Consider the following 19,561-nt stretch of genomic DNA (forward strand, 5'->3'; position numbering starts at 1 on the left):
TGTCATTAAAGAGGGCTTTAACATAAAACAGATTCAGAGCTCCTGCTATGGACAATGGGGCAGCTGAGGTTTTCTAACAGGAAGGTGATCCAGTCCAGCTCTCCCATTTTACAGATGTGAAAACTGGGACTTAGCAAGAAATGACTTGCCCGAGGTCACACAGCTGGTAAGCAGCTGAGGTGGGACACAGATGTAGATCTTCTGATTCTGAGATGAGCAGGATTTTTTAAAAATAAAATTCAATTAAAAAAATAAAATTCAATTGCTATCTTTTGTTTTTACATCATCTACATTTCCCAATGATTCTATCTCCTCTCCTACTCCCAGAGAGCCATCCTTATAATAAAGAATGAAAAAAGCAAGAAAAAAAGTTCAGGAAGACAATAAATGCTCCAGACTTTTATTCAAAGTGCAGCCCTTTCTAGGACATCACACTAACTTGCTCGCTCTCTGCTTCCAAGCTAGGAATACATCAGAGTATGCATTATAATGAAATAATTTGTATGTAGGAAAGGCAGTGGTGGCATAGGAGAGAGCCACATCTCGCCTCTGAAATCTACCCAATCTCAGCGCTCAAGACAACTCTCCCAAGACCAGAAGCTACAGAGAGTGTGGTGACTTGCATTGGTAAGAGAGCTTTCCTCATCTTGGAGTGCCCCACAGCAATGAAATCCCAGATTCAATTCCTAAACTATCCTTAATCCACATTTATATGTATATAAGTATTTACATCCTTACCCACCCACATACACTTGAGAGGCAGTTGGTTGTGAATAATGAACTCATCTTGGAGTCTGGAAGACCTGGGTTCAAGCTCTACCCTGACATAGTCTGGCTCTACGACCCTGGGTGAGCCCCAGACTATAAGCTGCCCAAAGGCATTGGTTGGAATGAGTTCTTTATGCCACTGGAAAACAGGGAAGGAAGGAGAGAGAGAAGGAAGACACTAACAGTGACAAATATTTTGCCCACCAAGAGGAACCAATAGCTATGTGTGCCTGAGGAGGCATATATTGATAAAATATATACACACATACGCACAGATAATATACATATACATATATATATATATGTACCTATACACAGAATGTCCCAAGTCTTAATGCAGTTTTAAGCTTTCATAATGTATGTTTGCATCTATGCATAAATACATGTTTATTTATGTATATACATATCTATCTAGCTATATTTGAGCCTCACAACAACTCTATGAAGCAAGTACTACAGCTACTAATGTCTCCATTTTACAGATCAGGAAACTGACTCCTGGTCCAGAGTTCTATCCACTGAGCCACCTGGCTACCTCTATTATGGATTTTAATGTTCATCAAACATAAAATGTTTTCGTACACAAGAGAAGGAGTCCATGGGCTTTACCAGGCTTCCAAAGGGGCCCAGGACACCAGGGCAATGAACCCCTCACTCTAAGACTCTACATTTCAGAGGTGTTGATCTGCATTAGCTAAGAAAGACCTAAGTTCAAATCTGGCCTCAGACTCTTACTAGCTGTAAGAGTTTGGGCAAGTCACTTCACCCTGTTTGCCTCAGTTTCCTCATCTGTAAAATGAGCTGGAGAAGGCAATGGCAAACCATTCCAGTATCTTTGTCAAGAAAACCCCATGGATAGTACTGGCATGCTACAGTCCACAGGGTCACGAAGAGTTGGACACAACAATAAAAAGAGTACTTTTTGAAAGAATAGGGGCAGCTAGGTGGTGCAGTGAATATAGCACTGGCCCTGGAGTCAGGAGAACCTGAGTTCAAATCTGTACTCAGACACTTGACACTAGCTGTGTGACCCTGGATAAGTCACTTAACCCCAATTGCCTTGCCTTCCCCCCTCCAAAAAAAAATAACATTGAGGTTTGGGGCCTCAGTAAATGGTGGCGCAATGGTATTAAGGGAAAGAAGGAAATCATGCAGTCTAGGAGAGGAGTTCAGTTCTGAATTGAATTGTGGAAGTAGAAATGTGAAGCAGACATCCAATCGTAGACAGATCTTGAGGTGCATGTCTGTGATCTCTGCTTCTGGGCAGTGATATGGACACAAACAGGGCCCTAAGTGTAAAGCAGAATGTCAAAGTCTGCTTTTCCAGAATATTCTGCTCACCCCTTAGGGTTCCATTCGTATCCACATCAGAGGCAGAAGCTGGCAGATCACTTGAGTCTGGGGGTTCTGAGCTGGGCTTGGTTGATTGGGCATCCGTACTAGGGCTATTGCCCATATATGGTGAGGGTGGGAAGGGGCAGGGGGCCCCCAGGCTGCCTGAGGAAAGAAATGGCCCCTGTGGAAGAAATGAGTAGCTGTTTTACTTCTCACCTGGCTGAGATAGCAAGACCCAGTCTCCCAAAGGGCTCATGAGAGAGGCCTCGGCTGGAGCTACAGATCTGGAGAGAGCCTGCGCATCCACAGAGAGCCTGGGAATGGAGAATGGAGACTGGGGAAGGCCTTAGCAAATCTGGAGCTTTCTCTGCTCTGGAGAGTGGAAGACACCACTCTGACCTGATGCACTCTTAGAGCAATGAGGAAGGAAAAACCAAGGATTCCCTGGGTCCACTAAGAAGAGGAGGACTTTGGGGACCAAACCTCGTGCCTTAGATTGTTGTTTGGTAGTGTCTGACTCTCAGTGAACCCATTTGGAGTTTCCTTGGCAAAGATGCTGGAGTGGTTTGCCATTTCCTTCTCCAGCTCCTTTTACAGAGGAGGAAACTGAGGCAAACAGGGTGAAGTTACTGTCAAATTTGAACTCCTAAAGGTGAGTCTTCCTGACTCCAGGGCCAACACTCTATCCACTGGGCCACCAGCTGCCTTAGAACTATCAACTAATTAACAAGCAATGACCAAGTGAATATGATGGGGCAGAAATTATGCTGCGTAATGGGGGGTACAAAGACAAAAATTAAATAACTTCTGCCCTCAAGGAGGGCAGTGGAGGCAACATGTATTGAATAGGCAGCTTAGGGTGGCTCAAGGTGAGTTGGCCTCAGAAGACTTGGGTTCAAATCCTGCCTCTGAACCATACTGGCTGCATGGCCCTGAGAATGTCACTTAGTTTTTCTTTTCATCCAGGAAGCCTCTAAGACAAAGCTTGGTTACTTGGGGCCCATGAACCTTAAAAAAATCTGTCTATCTATCTATCTATCTATCTATCTATCTATCTATCCATCCATCTATCTGTCTAATATATCCATCATCCATCCATCCATCCATCTATCTGTCTATCTCTATCCAATCTATCTGTCTATTTATCTATCTATCCATCCATTCATCTATCTAATCTATCTATCCATTCATCTATCTATCTATCCCTCTGTCTTATCTATCTATCCCTCTGTCTTATCTATCTATCCATCTGTCTGTCTGTCTGCCCATCTGTCTATCTATCCGTCTAATCTATCTATCCATTCCTCTATCTGTCTGTCTGTCTGTCTATCTATCTGTCTAATCTATCTGTCAATTCCTCTATCTGTCTTATCTATCTATCTGTCTGTCTATCTATCCATCTAATCTATCTATCTATCTATCTCAATAAAATTGGTTTCTTTGGTAATTCTGCATTTAAAAATATTATTCTGAACAAGGATCCATAGGCTTCACCAGATTAACAAAGAGGCCCATGACACAGAATCCCTGGTAGGGCTATTAAGTTGCACAAGGGGAGGTAGAGAAGGAAAGGGAAAAGGAGGGAAGGGTAAAAGAGGGAAAATACGAAGAAGGGAAGGGAAAGAAAAACCAGATTTTATATAGATATATATTATATGTGTATATATAATATATATTAGATAAAGTATAAATGCAAGGTACTTAATATATTTAATAATACAAAGTAAATAAAAGCTATATGAAATAACTACTTAGCCATTACCAAAAGCTCAGAGATGGAAGGGCCTCAGAGGTCATCTACTCCAACCCCTATCTGAATAAGCACCCCCTGTATTGACTACAGAATGAGCAGTCATGGGCCCTCTGCTGAGGGGAGCTGTTGACCTTGAGACAAGCCTTTCTACTCTGAGGCAGCTCTAGGCCTTAGGAAGGACGTCAAAGCTAAAATTACTTCTCTGTAACGTCCACCTGTCCTGTCCCGGTTCTGCCCTCTGAGGCCAAGCAGGACAAAGCTAATCCCTTTTACCAGGTGTCAGACCTGAAGGATATTAATGCCTCATAAAAATCAAATGATGTTTAGGTTTTTTCTCAGGCTCAAAATAGCAACCACCATCTTGGAGCGGTTACTGTATTAAGGTTTTATCATCTATTAATATGCATAGGCATTAATTCAACCACATTTACTGAGCATCCATTACAGACCACGCAACAGTATTAGGCGCATTGGATACAAAGGTAAAAAGCAAAATAGCCCCTGCCCCCAAAGAGCTTACATTCTAGTGGGAATGAAGAGGGAATACAACAGCAGCAGACAAGTAAATACAAAGCATATACAAGTGATTTAAAGAGAGCAGAAACAACTTGGGAGAAATCAGGAGAAACCTTGAAGGATAGTAGCAGTTCTAGCTCTTAGCCCAATGACTTGAATGTAGTAAGCACTTAATAAATTCTTGTTGACTTGCCTCAACCTGGAGGTGAAGGAGAAGTAGGGCACCAAGCAGCCAAAGACACAGAGGAGGAAAAAGTGTGAGGGAAAATTATATATAATTATATGCAAAGATTTTAAATTTTATAGTAATTTATAAATTGTAATTTATTTCTATAATAACATATCATTATATATTTGTATAATTTTATTTTATTATTTGACAATAATTTTATAAATATATTTGTATATGGGGTTTAGAACCTTTTGGCCTATCTGTAAGCATCTGCCAAAATGCCCTTCACAAGGTAGAATCTTAATGAATCTTTGTTAAAATCCTATCTGGTTCACTTAGTTCACATAGTTTCAGTAGGTAGGGGTGCACTGAGCCATCACAACTTGAAGATCACTTAAGACCTTGCAATTCCCAATGGTCCGATTCCATATTTAAAAGATTTCCCATCTCATCTCAGTTTTCAAGTCAATTTCCCTCCTGGGAAGAGGACACGCTGACCAGCGAACACAACGAGCCAGTTTACGTAGCAACTGTACACATCCCTGCATCCTGGCTTATAAGTCAGGATGAGTTGGAATCATTCATCGAAGGTTGTTTGCCCACATAGCTGAGGGGAAAAAGGACCTACCCTATGCAGGGCCTATGTCCTGCCCGCCATGAGGCCCATCCTCAGAAAGATACAGTTCCTCAATTACTCCATGGCTAACAAGAAAGCAAAAGGAAGCAGGATGTGCCACGAGAGAATGTGAAAGATCTTAACTTTGTGCCAAGACAATCAAGACCAAATACTTTATACTTAGAGTTTCATGCCCCCAGAGTCCATCCCCCAACAACAAAAATGATTGGGTCTTAAATTTGACCTTGGTAGGTCCAGTCTATGTGGGTGGAAGCTAGGACCATCAGAAAACAACGAGTCCCATGTCTAAATCCCTTATAAAGCAATTTTTTGAGGTGCCCTCTCTGAAGTAGAGAGAATAATTATTTTTATTTTGTAGATCAATTAAACAACAAGCATTTATTAAGGGCCTACTATGTGCCAAGGCCTGAGCTAGGTGCTGGGGACACAAACACAAAGACTGAAACAACTCCTATTCTCATAAAACTTATATTCAATCAACAAACATTTATTAAGTGCCTACTGTGTGCAAGCACTGTGCTAGATATTAGGGATACAAATTTTAAAACTGAAAGATCCCTACTCTCAAGGAGTTTATATTCAATCAAAAAGCACTTATTAAGTGTCTACTATGTGTGAGATACTGAGCTAGGTGCTGGGGACACAAATACAAAGACTGAAACAACCTCTACTCTCATAGAACTTAAATTCAATCAGCAAGCATTTATTTAGCACCTACCATGTGCCAAGAACTCTACTTGTTCCCTTCTACTGAGGATACAAATATGAAAGATAAAGCAACCCAACATTTAAACATCTTAAATTCAATTAACAAGCATTTATTATGTACCTACTGTGGGCCAGGAACTCTACTTTTATCCCTTCTACCGGGGAAACAAATATAAAAGATAAAGCAACCCAACATTTAAAGATCTTAAATTCAATTAACAAGCATTTATTAAGCACCTCCTCTGTGTGAGACATTGATGTTACAAAGACCAAAGTAAACTAGTCCCTGCCCTCAAGGAGCTTCCATTCTACGAGAAGGAAGGAGCAAAGGCCCAGATGAGGAGGAGAAGCTGGTTTGGAATACACAGTCGTCTCTTGTTGATCCTCAGATGCTGGTATCAAAGAGCTACCCAAGGCAAGTAGAGGCAGGGCTTGGGATGCCCTGTTTCATCACAGAGGGGTAACCTGTGCCCCTGCTTGCCCTGTTTATCTCCTTGAATGGTCTTTTCTTGGGTCCCAGGAGATCATTCATGGAGAGAGATGAGACTGACAAAGTCATTTCTAATGATCCTGGCATGGAAAATGCATTACCCCTCCCACCCTTCATTTAGTCCCGATCCCAAGCCATACCACAGGATAAAGGGACACTTTTTCTAAGGGGATGGGGTCTTCTTCCTGTCTTCCAGACTTCTGGGGCGAGAGAAAGGAGCAGCTGGGGGAAGGGGATGGAGAAGGGATGCAGAACCCAGGACTGGGGCCACCTTGAAGACAAGGCAGCATAGCATAAGACTCCTGGGAAGCCTGGAGCCAGGAAGGCAACTCAGGGGGAAGTTAGCCTATCCCTAAGGAGAAAACACCCAAGGCTGCCTGCCTCAGCTGCTAGCTGAGATGACACCCACTGGGAGGGGAAGCTGGGAAAGTTGATTTCCCATCCAGATCACAATCTAGAACGAAGAACAACCATCTCCCCTATTCCTGGAGCCTAGGTCTAGCTGGGATTCCCCATGTCGCACTTGAGGATCTGGGAGGAAACTGGGAAAATGTCTCCATATACAGGAGTGTCTAACCTATTGACCTTTGGTTCTGCTTCCAATAACCAATGGGATCACAACATTCTCAGCCTCTGTAACTGAGAGAAGGCAACCAGGTGGGGTTGGGTACAGGCGAATGATGTTATATTTTAATTTAATATTTATAATTTATGTATAATTTAAATTATAATTTAATATTTAAAAGAATGTATCCAGATTTCACAGGGCCAGCTGTCACTGTAGAAAAATTAATCCAGGTAAGATGATTATTAATAACCTAAGATGTTTGCTTAAGGTGTTACTTTCCCAGGATATGCTAACATGTAAGAGGTGACTCCTTTAAACAGAACCTTCAGGCCCCAAGGAATTAATATTAAATAAACTAATATTAAAAGTAATTAAAATAATTAAAATTAATATTAAAACATAGGCACCATGACAGCCTAGTACAAAAAGAAGCATCTCCACACAGTCTTTCCTTCCTGATATAATCCCTGCCCCCGCTCCCTACCTGGCTTCAGGTTGTGGGGAGACCCCTGCTGATGGGGTTTGAAAGGTGCTTTATATTGAACATATGATCTCATTGGAGTCTCACAATGGCCCTGTGAAGTAGGAGCTACTGATCACCCCCATTTTTATAGATAAGAACACTGATCCTTAGATGTAATCAACTCACCCAAAGTCACATATCTAGCTGTTAGAGGGGAGATTTGAATTCAAGTCTTCTGGGTGGCAAGTCAACTACTCTATGACATTGTCTAGGTATCAGTAATAATAATACAACAATAATAAGTGAGATATTCATAAGCACGTTGCAAACCTTAAAGTACTATTTTAAAAGCTATTATTAACAGAATTATTAATAATTAAAAATATTGATAATGTTAGCTAGCATTTACATAGTGCCATAAGGTTTATAATGCACTTTATATCACATATATTATCTCATCTGATTCTCTCAAGAGCCTGGTGAGGCAGGTGCTGCTATTATCCCCAATTTACAGATGAGGAAACTGAGGTCAGAGCATCTCAGGGTCACAAAGCCAGTAAGTGTCATGAGCATGTGGCTGCAGACTCTGCTAAGCCTGGGGGAGTCAGCACGATGGGTTCTCCCTACGACAGTAGAGGTTGCCTGCAGTTTGTTCTGGAGCCCGATCCAGTCCCTAGGTCAGAGACTAGAATCTCTGCTCTGGGCTATAAATGGCAGAGCAAGGGCAGACCTGGGCTGGTAGAGTTTCCCCATCAGAAGGCCCTCAATATCAAAAGAATCCTCAGGACCAGAGGATCTCTCTCACCCCTTTCTCTTATGCCCTAGGCCTGATTTCCAACTTATGGGGAGAATTTCCCTTCCCTCCCCACTTAACAAAGAGGCCTACAGCTGGTGGTCCTCCCCCTTGAAGCCAGACCTCTCCCAGGAGGGGGCTGGTTATACCAGTGCCAGGGCCCTGCCCTAGAGCTAAGAGCTGGGCATGATTGAGTGAATATCCTGAAGGATTGTGGGGGAGCTGAGCCACAGCCCCAAACCCAGCAGCCTCTGATCCACCAAGGAATCACCAGGCAAGGACTGTGTGAAGTTCAGGAAAAAAAATTCACACGAGGGGATGAAACGGAGGCCAGAGATGTTAAGTGATTTATCTACAGAAAGTCACACAGCCAATAACAGGCTCACTCCCACCTCGGTAGAGCTCACTGCCTGCCAATGGTTCTCTTCCCTCTCTCCCCCATCCTAAGCCCAGCCAGCCCCTGGCCCACAGCACCCCCAGAAAACCCAGCTAAAAAACAGCGTTACTTACGTATTCTTTAATGTCCTTCGACTTTACTGCCTTGTAGGAATAATATGCGGGATAAAGGGTGCCAAACAGGAGCCTGGGGGAAGAGAGAAACAAAAGAGAAGGCAGGTGAATTCTGTTGGTCCTTCCCCAGGGATGATGTTTCCTTTCTCCTCCTGGGGCAGAGCGATAACCAGGACTGAGATGGACAACACCTCCTATTTTATGTAAGATGTTCTAAGGTGTGCCAAGTGTTTTTCACAAAGTGTGAGCCTCCCAACAAGCCTGTGTTATACCTAAGGTGTTAACGTATGTGAAAACTTGTGGGGTACAGGAGAGTCCACCAGGTCAACAGTGATCCCTTCAATAAGCGCTAATTAAGCACCCACATGTGCCAAGCTCTAGGCCCAGTGTTAGACTTGGGGTCAAGACCTCTGAGTTCAAATCCTGCCTCAGACCCTTTCCAGCTGTGTGACCCTGGCCAAGACACTTATCCGCTCTCTGCCTCAGTTTCCTCATCTGTAAACTGGAGACAATAAGAACACCTATTCCAAAGGGATGTTTGGAGGATGCAATGAAATGACAAACATGAAGTGCTTTACAAACCTCAAAGTTCTATGTAAATGTTAGTTGTTATTAGCTGTGATGCCTACAAAGACAAAAAATCGAACTATTTCCACCCTCAAGGAATTGATATTTTCCTGGGGTAGGCAATATGTACATAGTTAAATATATGCAAAATATATTTATTTATATAACACAGTGTCTGGCACGTAGTGGTTGTTCAGTCATGTCCAACTCTTCATGACCCCATTTGGGGTTTTCTGGAAAAAGATACTGGAGTGGTTTGCCATTTCCTTCTCCAGCTCATTTTGCAGATGGGGAAACTGAGGCAAACAGGGTGAAGTGACTTGTCCAGGGTCACATAGTTAGTAAGTGTCTAAGGCCAGATTTGAACTCAGGAAGACTCATCTTCATGACTCCAGGTTCAGTACTCTACCCACTGCGCCACCCAGCTGCCCCTGGCCCATGGTATACTGTGGTTTAATAAATACTTGCTGATTGATTGATTGGTGATTAATGGGGGTGTCAGCAACAAGAAATTAACAAAAGGCCTCCTATAGCCCTTGAGCTGACTCTGGAATGACCCTAGGGGTTCCAGCAGGCAGGAAAGCAGAGCATTACAGGAATGGGGAACAGGCACAGGGGTGGGACAGAGAATGTCAAGGATGGGAAGCAGCAATAGGCCAGTCAAAATGCAAAATTAGAGTGACCATAACCAGCTGATGGTCAAGACAGACCCAGTTAATCCCAGGCAGTTGCTACTGCCCTGACCCAACTCCCCGGGGGCTCACTAGCATTTGCTGCCAAGGCACGGTCAAAAAATCCCAACCAGAAGCTACGGCTAACACATGCTTTCACTCCCTGGAATATCAGCGCTGCCCTCACCATGTGTCACTAGCTGGAATGCTTCTGAGGGGGTGGGGTGAACACCCAGCCTCTCCCACCTTAGAAACATCAGCGCTTCTTCTGCCAAGAAAACACTGAACAAAGCTAGAAGCCAGGCACCATGGCATCCATCTAGAGCTAGCAGAAGGGACTTCGGGTCATCTAGTCCAACCCAACATTTTACTGGGGGCCAGTAGGTGGAGGGTTTACAAAAAGACACAGACAAGAGCTGTCCAGGAGAAGAGGTGGGTAAAGGCATTGTAATCTGCACAGCTGGGAAGAGTACCCATGGCAAAGAGATCACAGACCTGAGGAAGCCTGTGGTGTCTAATAAATGTTAAATTAACTCAATTCAACAATTATGTACCAATCGTGAATAGAGAAGAGTGGTTAGGCCCTGGTTCAGCTCATACTTGGTCCCTGCCCTCTCAGAGCTTATAATCTAGTAAAGGGATTAAAAAGTACATACACAGATAAACGCAACAGAGAAGAAAAGACTTGATATGTTTATTTGAGACTTGTGAAATAGAGTGCTATGAGTGAGGAGGGTGGCAAGGGACTTTAATAAGCGTAATCATGGAAGGTTTCATAGAGGAGGTGGCATTTGACCAGGTCTTTAAAGGATGGGTCAACTGCTAGATCTATATCCCAAAGACATCCAAAAAAGGGAAAAGGACCTATTTATACAAAAATATTTATAGCAGCTCTTTGTGGTGGCTAAGAATTGGAAATCAAAGGGGTGTCCATCCATTGGGGAATGGCTAAACAAGCTGTGGCATACGATTGTAATGGAATATGACTGTGCTATAAGAAATGACAAGCTGGGTGGTTTCAGAAAAACTTGGACATGAACTGATCCATGGAGAAGTGAACAGAGAAAACTGGAGAATGTTGTATACAATAGCAGCAGTGCTGCATGATGGAGAACTGTGAGTGACTAAGCTAATTTCAGGAATGCAGTGATCCAAGACAATCCCAAAGGACTGATGATGAAGCATACTATCTGCCTCCAGAGAAAAAACTGATATTGACTGAATACAGACTGGAGCACGCTATTTGTCACTTTCTTTAATTTTTTTCTTTTGAGTCTTCTTGAACAAAGACTAATATGGAAATGTTTTACACGAATAACTAAAAAATAAAAAATAAAGAATTGGTCAGCATGAACATAGAACCAGGGAAATGGAGGGTATGTCTATGGGACACAAGCTGACCCTGGGATTGGCTTGTAGGGTGGTGCTTTATAACCAAGAAGTGACTGAACTTGTCTCAGGGAGGGTGGGAAGTACAGTAAAAAGACCACTGGCTCTGGAGTCAGGACCTGGGTTCAAATTCCACCTCTGATGCTTACTAGCTGGGAGGTCCTAGGCAAGTTCCTTAGCTTTCCTTGGTCTCACTCAGTTTGCACACAGGCAGTGTGAGGGAGTTGAACTAGATGTCCTTGGCGGTCCCTTCTAGACCTTGGTTCCCTCACCTGCGATGTGAGGAGGTCCCCGCTAGCCCTGGATACAAGATTCTACAGACTTGGTTTGGCTAGGAACAGAATTTTAAACACAGGAGTGGCAAGGTTAGATCTTTACAGAGAGTAGTTCTGCCTGACAGCCTGAGGAAGGAAGGGGAGCAGAGGTGGGAAGACAAGTTAGGAAGCATCCCATTCATGTATGTGCAGTTCAGCACCATAGACAGCTCCAACATGTGTGCATCTGTCCCCCAAGCCAGGAATGTCCTCCCTGCTCATCTCAGTCTTCTTTCAAGGCTCAGCTTCCTCCCCAAGACCTTTGTGATCTTTCCCCACCACCACTGTTCTTTTCTTCCTCAAATTTCCTTGTATCATGCTTATTTTTATAAATGCTGTATCCTCCCACCCACAGTAAAGTGTAAGTCTCTTGACGGCAGGAACTGTCTTCTTCTTGTATCCCTAGAGCATAGTCTAAGACAGCTTCACACATGCTGTTAAGTCATTTTTCAGTTGTATCCAATTCTCTGTGACCCATTTTGGGGTTTTCTTGGCACAGATTCCAAAGTAGTTTGGCACTTCTTTTTCTAGCTCATTTTACAGATAAGGAAACTGAGGCAAACAAGGTTAAGTGACTCACTCAAGGTCACACAGCCAATAAGTGTCTGAGGTCAGATTTGAATGTAGTAAGATGACTCTTTCTGATTCCAAGCCCAGTGCATTGTGCCACCTAGCACATAGTAGGCACTTAATAACAAAAATCCTAATAAAAGACTTAACAATGATAATCTTCTGCAAGTGCTTTGCACACAGTAGGTACTTAATAATGGAAGTCTTAATAATAAGACAATAATAATAATAATAGAATCTAGTGAAGGGGTGGGGAACCTGTGGCCTCACATGGCCCCCTAGGTCCTCAAGTGTTGCCCTTTGACTGAATCCAAACTTTGCAGAATAAATCTCCTTATAAAAGGACTACACTAGACTCTAGTGTAAGTGCTTTGCACACAGTAGGTACTTATAAGTAATATCAAAAGTCCTAATAACAAGACAATAATAATAGTCTCCTGCAAATGTTTTGCACATAGGAGGTACTTGATAAGATACTAATAATAATAATAATAATAAAGTCTAGTGTAAGTGCTTTGCACGCAGTAGGTATCTAATATCAAAGTCCTAATAATAAGACAATAATAATAGTCTCCTGCAAATGTTTTGCACATAGGAGGTACTTAATAAGGTAAGCTTTGTACATAGTAGGTCCTTAATAATAAAAATTGCCTTGAACTGGCTGAAGGTCAGCGTGAAGCAGATGTTCAATCTAGCCTTTTCCTCTTGCTCCTTTGACACTTTGACTGAGTGAAGCAGAGAGAGTACTGGATTTGGAGTCAAAGGTTCAAATCCCAGCTCTGCCACTTGTTATCTGTGTGACCCTAGACAAACCACTTAATTTCCTCATAGGATCGTAGATCTAGAGCTCGGAGGGACCGCCGAGGCTATCTAGTCCAATCCCTTCTTTTATGGCTGAGGAAACCGAGCCACAGGCAGGTGAAGCGGTCACCCAGATAGTAAGCATCAGAGGCCAGGTCCTCTGACTTAAGGCCAGTCCTTCTTCATTGTAATCTTCATGGCGTGGTGAATAGAATGCTTGAGCTGGGGTCAGGAAGACCCAGGCTCAAATTCTGCCTCAGGCATTTATTAGTTGTATGACCTTAATTTTTCTAACCTCATCTCAAAAAATGGGCATAACAGTAACATATACTGCCCACAGCGTTGTTTGAGGATGTAAAGTGCACGGTCCTATGTAAATGTGAGTTATTGGTATTATTGTTGTTTTAACATAATTTCCCAAAGTAAGGTATATCAAAGATCAAGGAGAACAAGGAGCCAGAGGGGCAATGAGAAGGGTACTGGGGACCCTCCCCTTTCTAGAGGACACTCTCATCATCTGAGTGTAGCCAAGTCACACCAGGATGGAGAACACAATGGCCACTGGGCCATGCCATGCTTCCTCAGCAGAACCCTGGAACCCATGGAGGCTCCAGAAGAGCGCTCCCCACATCCCAGCTCTTTGGCAGGAGCAGAGAACAGCTCATCTTTGTCCAAGTGTTTTTTCAGCCTCTTTCCTGACTCCAGGAGGCCAGCCTAGATGAACAGGGGCCAGTGGAAAACCCACCTTTAATACCAACAAACAAATGAATTTGGGCTTTCTGAAATTTCATGAACAACAGCATTCCATGAAAACTAGGGGAGGCCAGAGCAAAACCAGTGAGTTCAAGCCTGAGACAGGAGCCCTGGCCTTGACCTCATTTCCCTGTTATTCTTTCACACTTATTTTTGCAGCCTCACATGGGATGTCCTCCCATGAGTTATCTCTGTTTTGACAGCATGTGTTCACAGCAGAAGTGACTGGGTCTTTTGTTTACAGAATCTCTAAAATATTGATATACATGAAAAGCCCTGAGGATTTCTCCATTTCAGAGGTGAGAGAGAAAAGGGAGGCAGAGGGGACACATTAATGTTTGAGGAGAATTGGAGTCAGAGGACCGGGGTTCAAGTTCTGGTTCAATCTATCTATCTATCTATCTGTCTATCTATCTATCTCCCCAACCATCTATTCATCTGCCCATTCATCTACCCACCCACTCATCCATCTATCCACTCACCCACCCATCCATCTATCCATCTACCTATCCATCTAGCTACTCATCCATCTACCCATATATCTAAACACCCACCCATCCATATATCCACACATCCATCTATCCATCTATCTATCTATCTACCCACCCATCCATCCATCTATCCACTTTCAGAGGCCAATCCTCTCATTTTATAGATAAGGAGACTCAGGGCCAATGACATTAAATGGCTTGCCCAAGGTCGGAGGCAGGATTTGAACCCAGGTCCTCTGGCCCCAGAGTCAAGACCCTTTCTGTTGGTAAAGGTAACCTTATCCTCACTTTACAGATGAAAAAACTGAGGATCACAAAGGCTGACTTAGCCACTGCCACAAAGCCAGTGTCCAACCCCAGTGGTCTTCACTCTAAGCCCAACCCACTATCCATTGTGGATTACTACTTTCTCAAGGTAGCCTGATTATCTTATTTGTGAACACCAGGCACACCCACGGTCAAATGTGACTTCGAGAATCAAAGCCAAAAATAAAATTATTTATGGATCATGCATGAGGCAATTGGAGTAGAGAGGGTGTTAGAATTAGGAAGACCTGACTTTTTTTTTTCCAGTGGGAGGCAAGGTGAGAGGGAGGAAAAAAAAAAAAAAAAAATATATATATATATATATATATATATACATATTTTGTTAACTAAAAAAATGAAATTAAAATGTGAAAAATGACTGGTAGATGAGGAAATAGAAGCCAGGAGGTATGAAGTTTAATGAATGCCTAGTCTATGCTCTCCTTGAGGGCTGTAGTTATGCATTGTGGTTCTAGATGCTGGACCTAAGGGAGACAGACCTAAGTTCGAATTCATCCTCAGACACTTCCCAGCTGTGTGACCTGGGTAAGACACTTAACCTCTGTCTGCTTCAGTTTACCCATCTGTAAAATGGAGATAATGGCACCTTCCTCCCAGCATGGTCACAAGGATAAGACAATATATTTGTAAAGCACTTTGCAAACCTTAAAGCCCTAGATAAATGCTAGCTAACATCCTTATTATTATTACTACTACTAATATCACCATTATCATCCTCAGCAGCAGCAGCATCATCATCATCAGGTGGCACAGTGGATAGAGTGCTGGGCCTGGAGTCAGGAAGACTCATTTTCCTAAGTTCAAATACAGCCTCACACATTAAATAGCTGTGTGACCCTGGGTGAGTCACGTCACCCTGTCTGCCTCAGCTTCCTCATCTGTAAAACGAGTTGTAGAAGGAAATGGCAAACCCCTCCAGGATCTCTGCCAAGAAAAGCCAGAGTGGTGTCAGACACAACTGAGAAATGACCGAACAATAAATTATTGTTACTGCCATCATTACTTTGGACCTTCCATGTTGTAGGATAAGCAGCAGAACTGACTACCATGAACATTTTAACAAAGCCCCGCATCTCACTGTTGGGAGGGATTTCAAAGGCCACTTTGTCCAACCCATGTCTGAACAGAAATGAAGTAAAGAGGAAGCAGCCTGTTCATGAAGATAACAGAAATATCCTTAGTTAGTCAGGCAAATGGCAGTGGAGCAGACAAGAGGGAGAGCTTCTTGGTGCCAGTATTCTAGATCGAAACAAACACGGCCTCCTTAAATAATTGGATCTGGGAAGAGAAGGGTAAACAAACCCAAAGAATGAATATATGACTCTCTGGGATTACAAGATCAGAACCTGAAGTAGTCATCCGGAGCTCCTTGAATGGATTTCAGTCCATTTCTTCTTGGCTCCTGACCTGCCTGCTTTCACACCTATTATCTCATTTCCTCTCCAGTGAGGTGTTGGGAATTTGCCTGCTTTACTGTTTGGCACTATTTTCATTGTTAAAAGATTCCCAAGGCTGTGTGTTTCTATCCCTCCTCATATACATGCCTGCACACCCATAAGACTTCCAGCTCTGCCAAGAGTATTCGGTCTACCATGGCTTGAGAAGGCACTTTGCTGTAGCTAAAAGGGACCTTCTTGATTCAAATCAGACTGTCTTTTAAAAGGAGGCTCAAGGGCTACCAAATCTGGCATTGAATTTGGAATGCAAAAGATTTTGGCAAGAAAGTGGGAAGGTGATTTACACGTGGCTTGACCAGGCAGGAGGGGGTGGGAAGGATATGGCGGAAAGTCAATGTGACTGGAGTCAAAGGTTGTTGTTCAGTTGTTTCAGTCACGTCCAACTCTTCATGACCCTATCTGGGGTTTTCTTGGAAGAAATACTGGAGTGGTTTGCCATTTCCTTCTCCAGATCATTTTATAGATGAGGAAACTGAGGCAAACAGGATTAAATGACTTGCCCAGGGTCACACAGCTAGTTAAGTGTCTGGGGTCAAATTTGAACTCAGGTTTTCCTGACTCCAGGCCTGGACCTCTATCTACTGCGCCACCTACCTGCCACAGGAATCAGAGGATCTCAGTTCAAATCCAAATCATATGACCTTAGCTAAGTCACTTGATCTCAATTTCCTCATTTATAAAATGAAGGGGTTAGACTAGATGGCTTCTGAAGTCCTATTGGGCAAACTAACTTCTCTGCGTCTCAGTTTCCCCATTTGTGAAATGAAGGCATTGGATAAGATGGCCCCTGAGACCCCTTCCTGCCAATGACTTCCATTTCCTTTCTTTCTGGAGCCTTCTCTCTTTCCTGGTAGAGTGCCAGCTATAAACAGCTCCCTGTTCTAATGGCTGCATCATTCCTGTCTTTAGGGGCGCCATTCTCTTAAAGGTCTCAGCTTTCTCTCCCCCTATTTATCTTTCTTTCTCTCTCTCATTTGGGATGGGGAAGCCCAGGGACTCCCAATTGGCATTATTTAGATTTCTACAGCGATGGTGAGTTCACAAAGTGTCTTCCACACAACTACCCTACGAGGTTGGTAGGGCAAGTATTAGGAGCCCACTGCTACATGAATCGCTGCAAGGTTATCTCTCCCCAAAATCCTCATCTGTCATTAAAGCTCAGCCCCGGCATAACTTCCTCCAGAAAGCATTCTGGGTGACCTCCCCTCCCCCGTCTACTGTTGTTCACCCAAGAAGACCAAAGACATCACAGGTGATGTCTGGATTGTGATGGAACTGGATTTAAGTGAGGCAGAGTCGCACAAAGTCGTCAGCCTCACTCTCTCTTCCAGAATCGTGGAAGTCCATGAGCAAGCCAAAAGCCAGGACAGCAGCGGATGGCCCAGGGTGCAGTGGATGACCTTGGTATCTCCGATGCCTGACCAAGCTCTAAGGGCTCCGCAGCACCTGCTTCAGCTGCCTTCATGGCCGTTGGAGCAAATTGTTCTCCTCTGCCCATTCTGCAGGGGAAGTCTTCACATGCTTGGGGTAGTATCCCCCTAACTCCCCGATGGGTTTGCGGCCTGTTGGTTACCGTCAGCCTGGTTTAGCCCATCTGCCAAGATGGTTTCCTGCAGTGTGGACACTGCACATGCTACAGCTTCTTAGAGCTACAGTGAGAGTTTGGGGACAGATGAATATCAGAGGTGAATGAACTGCCCTCAGCAGCCGTCACACCAGAGGCGCTAGTCCTCTGGTCACCCCATGCATTTTGGTTGTATGTTAGAAAGCTAACAGCATGGTGGATGGAGAGTCACCTTCAGAACCAGGAAGTCCTGGGTTCAAGTCCTTCCTCTGACACATCCTGGCTGTGTGACCCTGGACAAGTCATTTTTACCTCTTAGTGCCCCTAGCAGCCCAAAGACTAGAAATTTCTGAGAAGAAGCCATCTCGAATTGGTAGAGGGAGAGTGCTCATCAGGGAATTCCCTGTGCAATGAATCAGACATCCAGCCCTCCTGTACAACATCTCAAGGTTGCTGAGGAACAAATGAGATGCTGTTTATAAAATTCTTAGCACAGTGCCTGGCATGCAGTAGGCATTTAAATATTTGTTGACTGACCTCCCATCATTAAGTACCTTCTGTGTGCCAGGCACTGGAAACACAAACAAGAAAGATAATCTCTGTCCACCAGGAACTCACATCCTACTCAGATGAAATGGTTAGACCGACCCAACCAGTTTCAATGAGACACCTACTCTGCAAATGTGTGCAACATAAATTATTTGCAACAACAAGCTTGGATTAGTCTTCAGAAGAGCTCGAAGCACAAGGTGTATTATTTCAGTATGTGTGGAAACCCTGAGGCCTTTGGTCTCCAGGGTGCTTGGAGGACCCTAGCAGGCATACTTTGGTAACATTTAAGAATCTTCAGGGTAGGTCACTAAAAAGGGGTCTAGGTCATGCAGTGGACAGAACGCTGGCCTTAGAGTCAGAAAGACCTGAGTTCAAATCCTGCTTCAGACACTTACTAGCTGTGTGACCCTGTCCAAGCAAGTTATTTAGACTCGCTGGGCCTCAGTTTCCTCATTTGTAAAATTATAAAGTTGGACTCTAATGGCCCTTCCAGTTTTCAATCTCTGATCTTATGAAGAAATAGGCTACTTCTGCCCCCTCTAAGCAGGAAAAACACTGGGCATATGTCAGAAATAGAGAGAGAAGATCAGACTGTCTCAGCTGGGTGCTCTGGGTTCCTAAATATTGAGGGACTGTGTTCCTGGGAACCCCAAGTCAGGAGGTTTTGAGGGCAGACACCAACACTGAGCTAAGTTAGCTAAAGAGATGTGAACTGGGGGAATCCTGACTGTGTATACAGCTCAGGTGACAGAGACAGGGACGAGCAAACCCCTGGAGCTTTGGTTTCCATGAGATCAGAACCTCTGGGCCCTTGGCTTCACCAATGCTGTGTGAGAGTGCTGTGTAACACAAACAAGCCAGAGAACGGTCCCGTCTGAGCTGGGGCTCTCAAGGGTGACAGTCACTAGGAGAGTCATACAGTTCCTCCCCCCAGTGACCTCAAAGAGCTGACATTCTGTTATTAGGAAACAGGAAGCAAATAGGAAATATGTACAAAGTAATGAGGGGAGGGCAGTTCTGACAAGGATCAGGGAAGGCTTCATGTAGGATGTGGCCTTGAAGGAAACAAGAGGCTCTGAAAGACTGAGGTAAGAAGGAAGAACATTCCAGGCATGGGGGACAGTCTGTGTGATGGCACAGTCAGGAGATGGGAGTGTTGTGTCCAGGGAAAACCAAGTAGGTCAGTGTGGCTGGGACATTTGCTTTCAGTGTCTCCTGAGGGAAATATTTGGGTTGTGCCTAAAATCATCTGTAGTCTCCTATTAATAGGGATGCCAGGTGCCTACCTGGGGGTGGAAGGGACGGGGTAGAGATGGCCTTCGCTCAGCCTGCTGCTCTGGGAAGCTGGTGTCTCATCTCTGTCAGGGCCCAGTGGGGAGGTGGGATGTTCAT

General features: G+C 43.9%; 1 protein-coding gene across 4 annotated transcripts in view; it reads right to left on the bottom strand.

Moving 5' to 3' along the window:
• REEP1 (receptor accessory protein 1) overlaps positions 1-19,561 on the bottom strand; it is a 141,097-nt gene that overhangs the window by 70,934 nt on the left and 50,602 nt on the right. For all 4 annotated transcript variants that reach the window (XM_036751864.1, XM_036751863.1, XM_036751862.1 and 1 more), the window contains exon 2: positions 8,714-8,786. In XM_036751864.1, coding sequence (XP_036607759.1) covers positions 8,714-8,786 — 73 coding nt within the window. The remainder of the gene's footprint in view (positions 1-8,713; positions 8,787-19,561) is intronic.

Source organism: Trichosurus vulpecula, chromosome 3 (assembly GCF_011100635.1).
Source record: "Trichosurus vulpecula isolate mTriVul1 chromosome 3, mTriVul1.pri, whole genome shotgun sequence".
NCBI classification, from domain to species: domain Eukaryota; kingdom Metazoa; phylum Chordata; class Mammalia; order Diprotodontia; family Phalangeridae; genus Trichosurus; species Trichosurus vulpecula.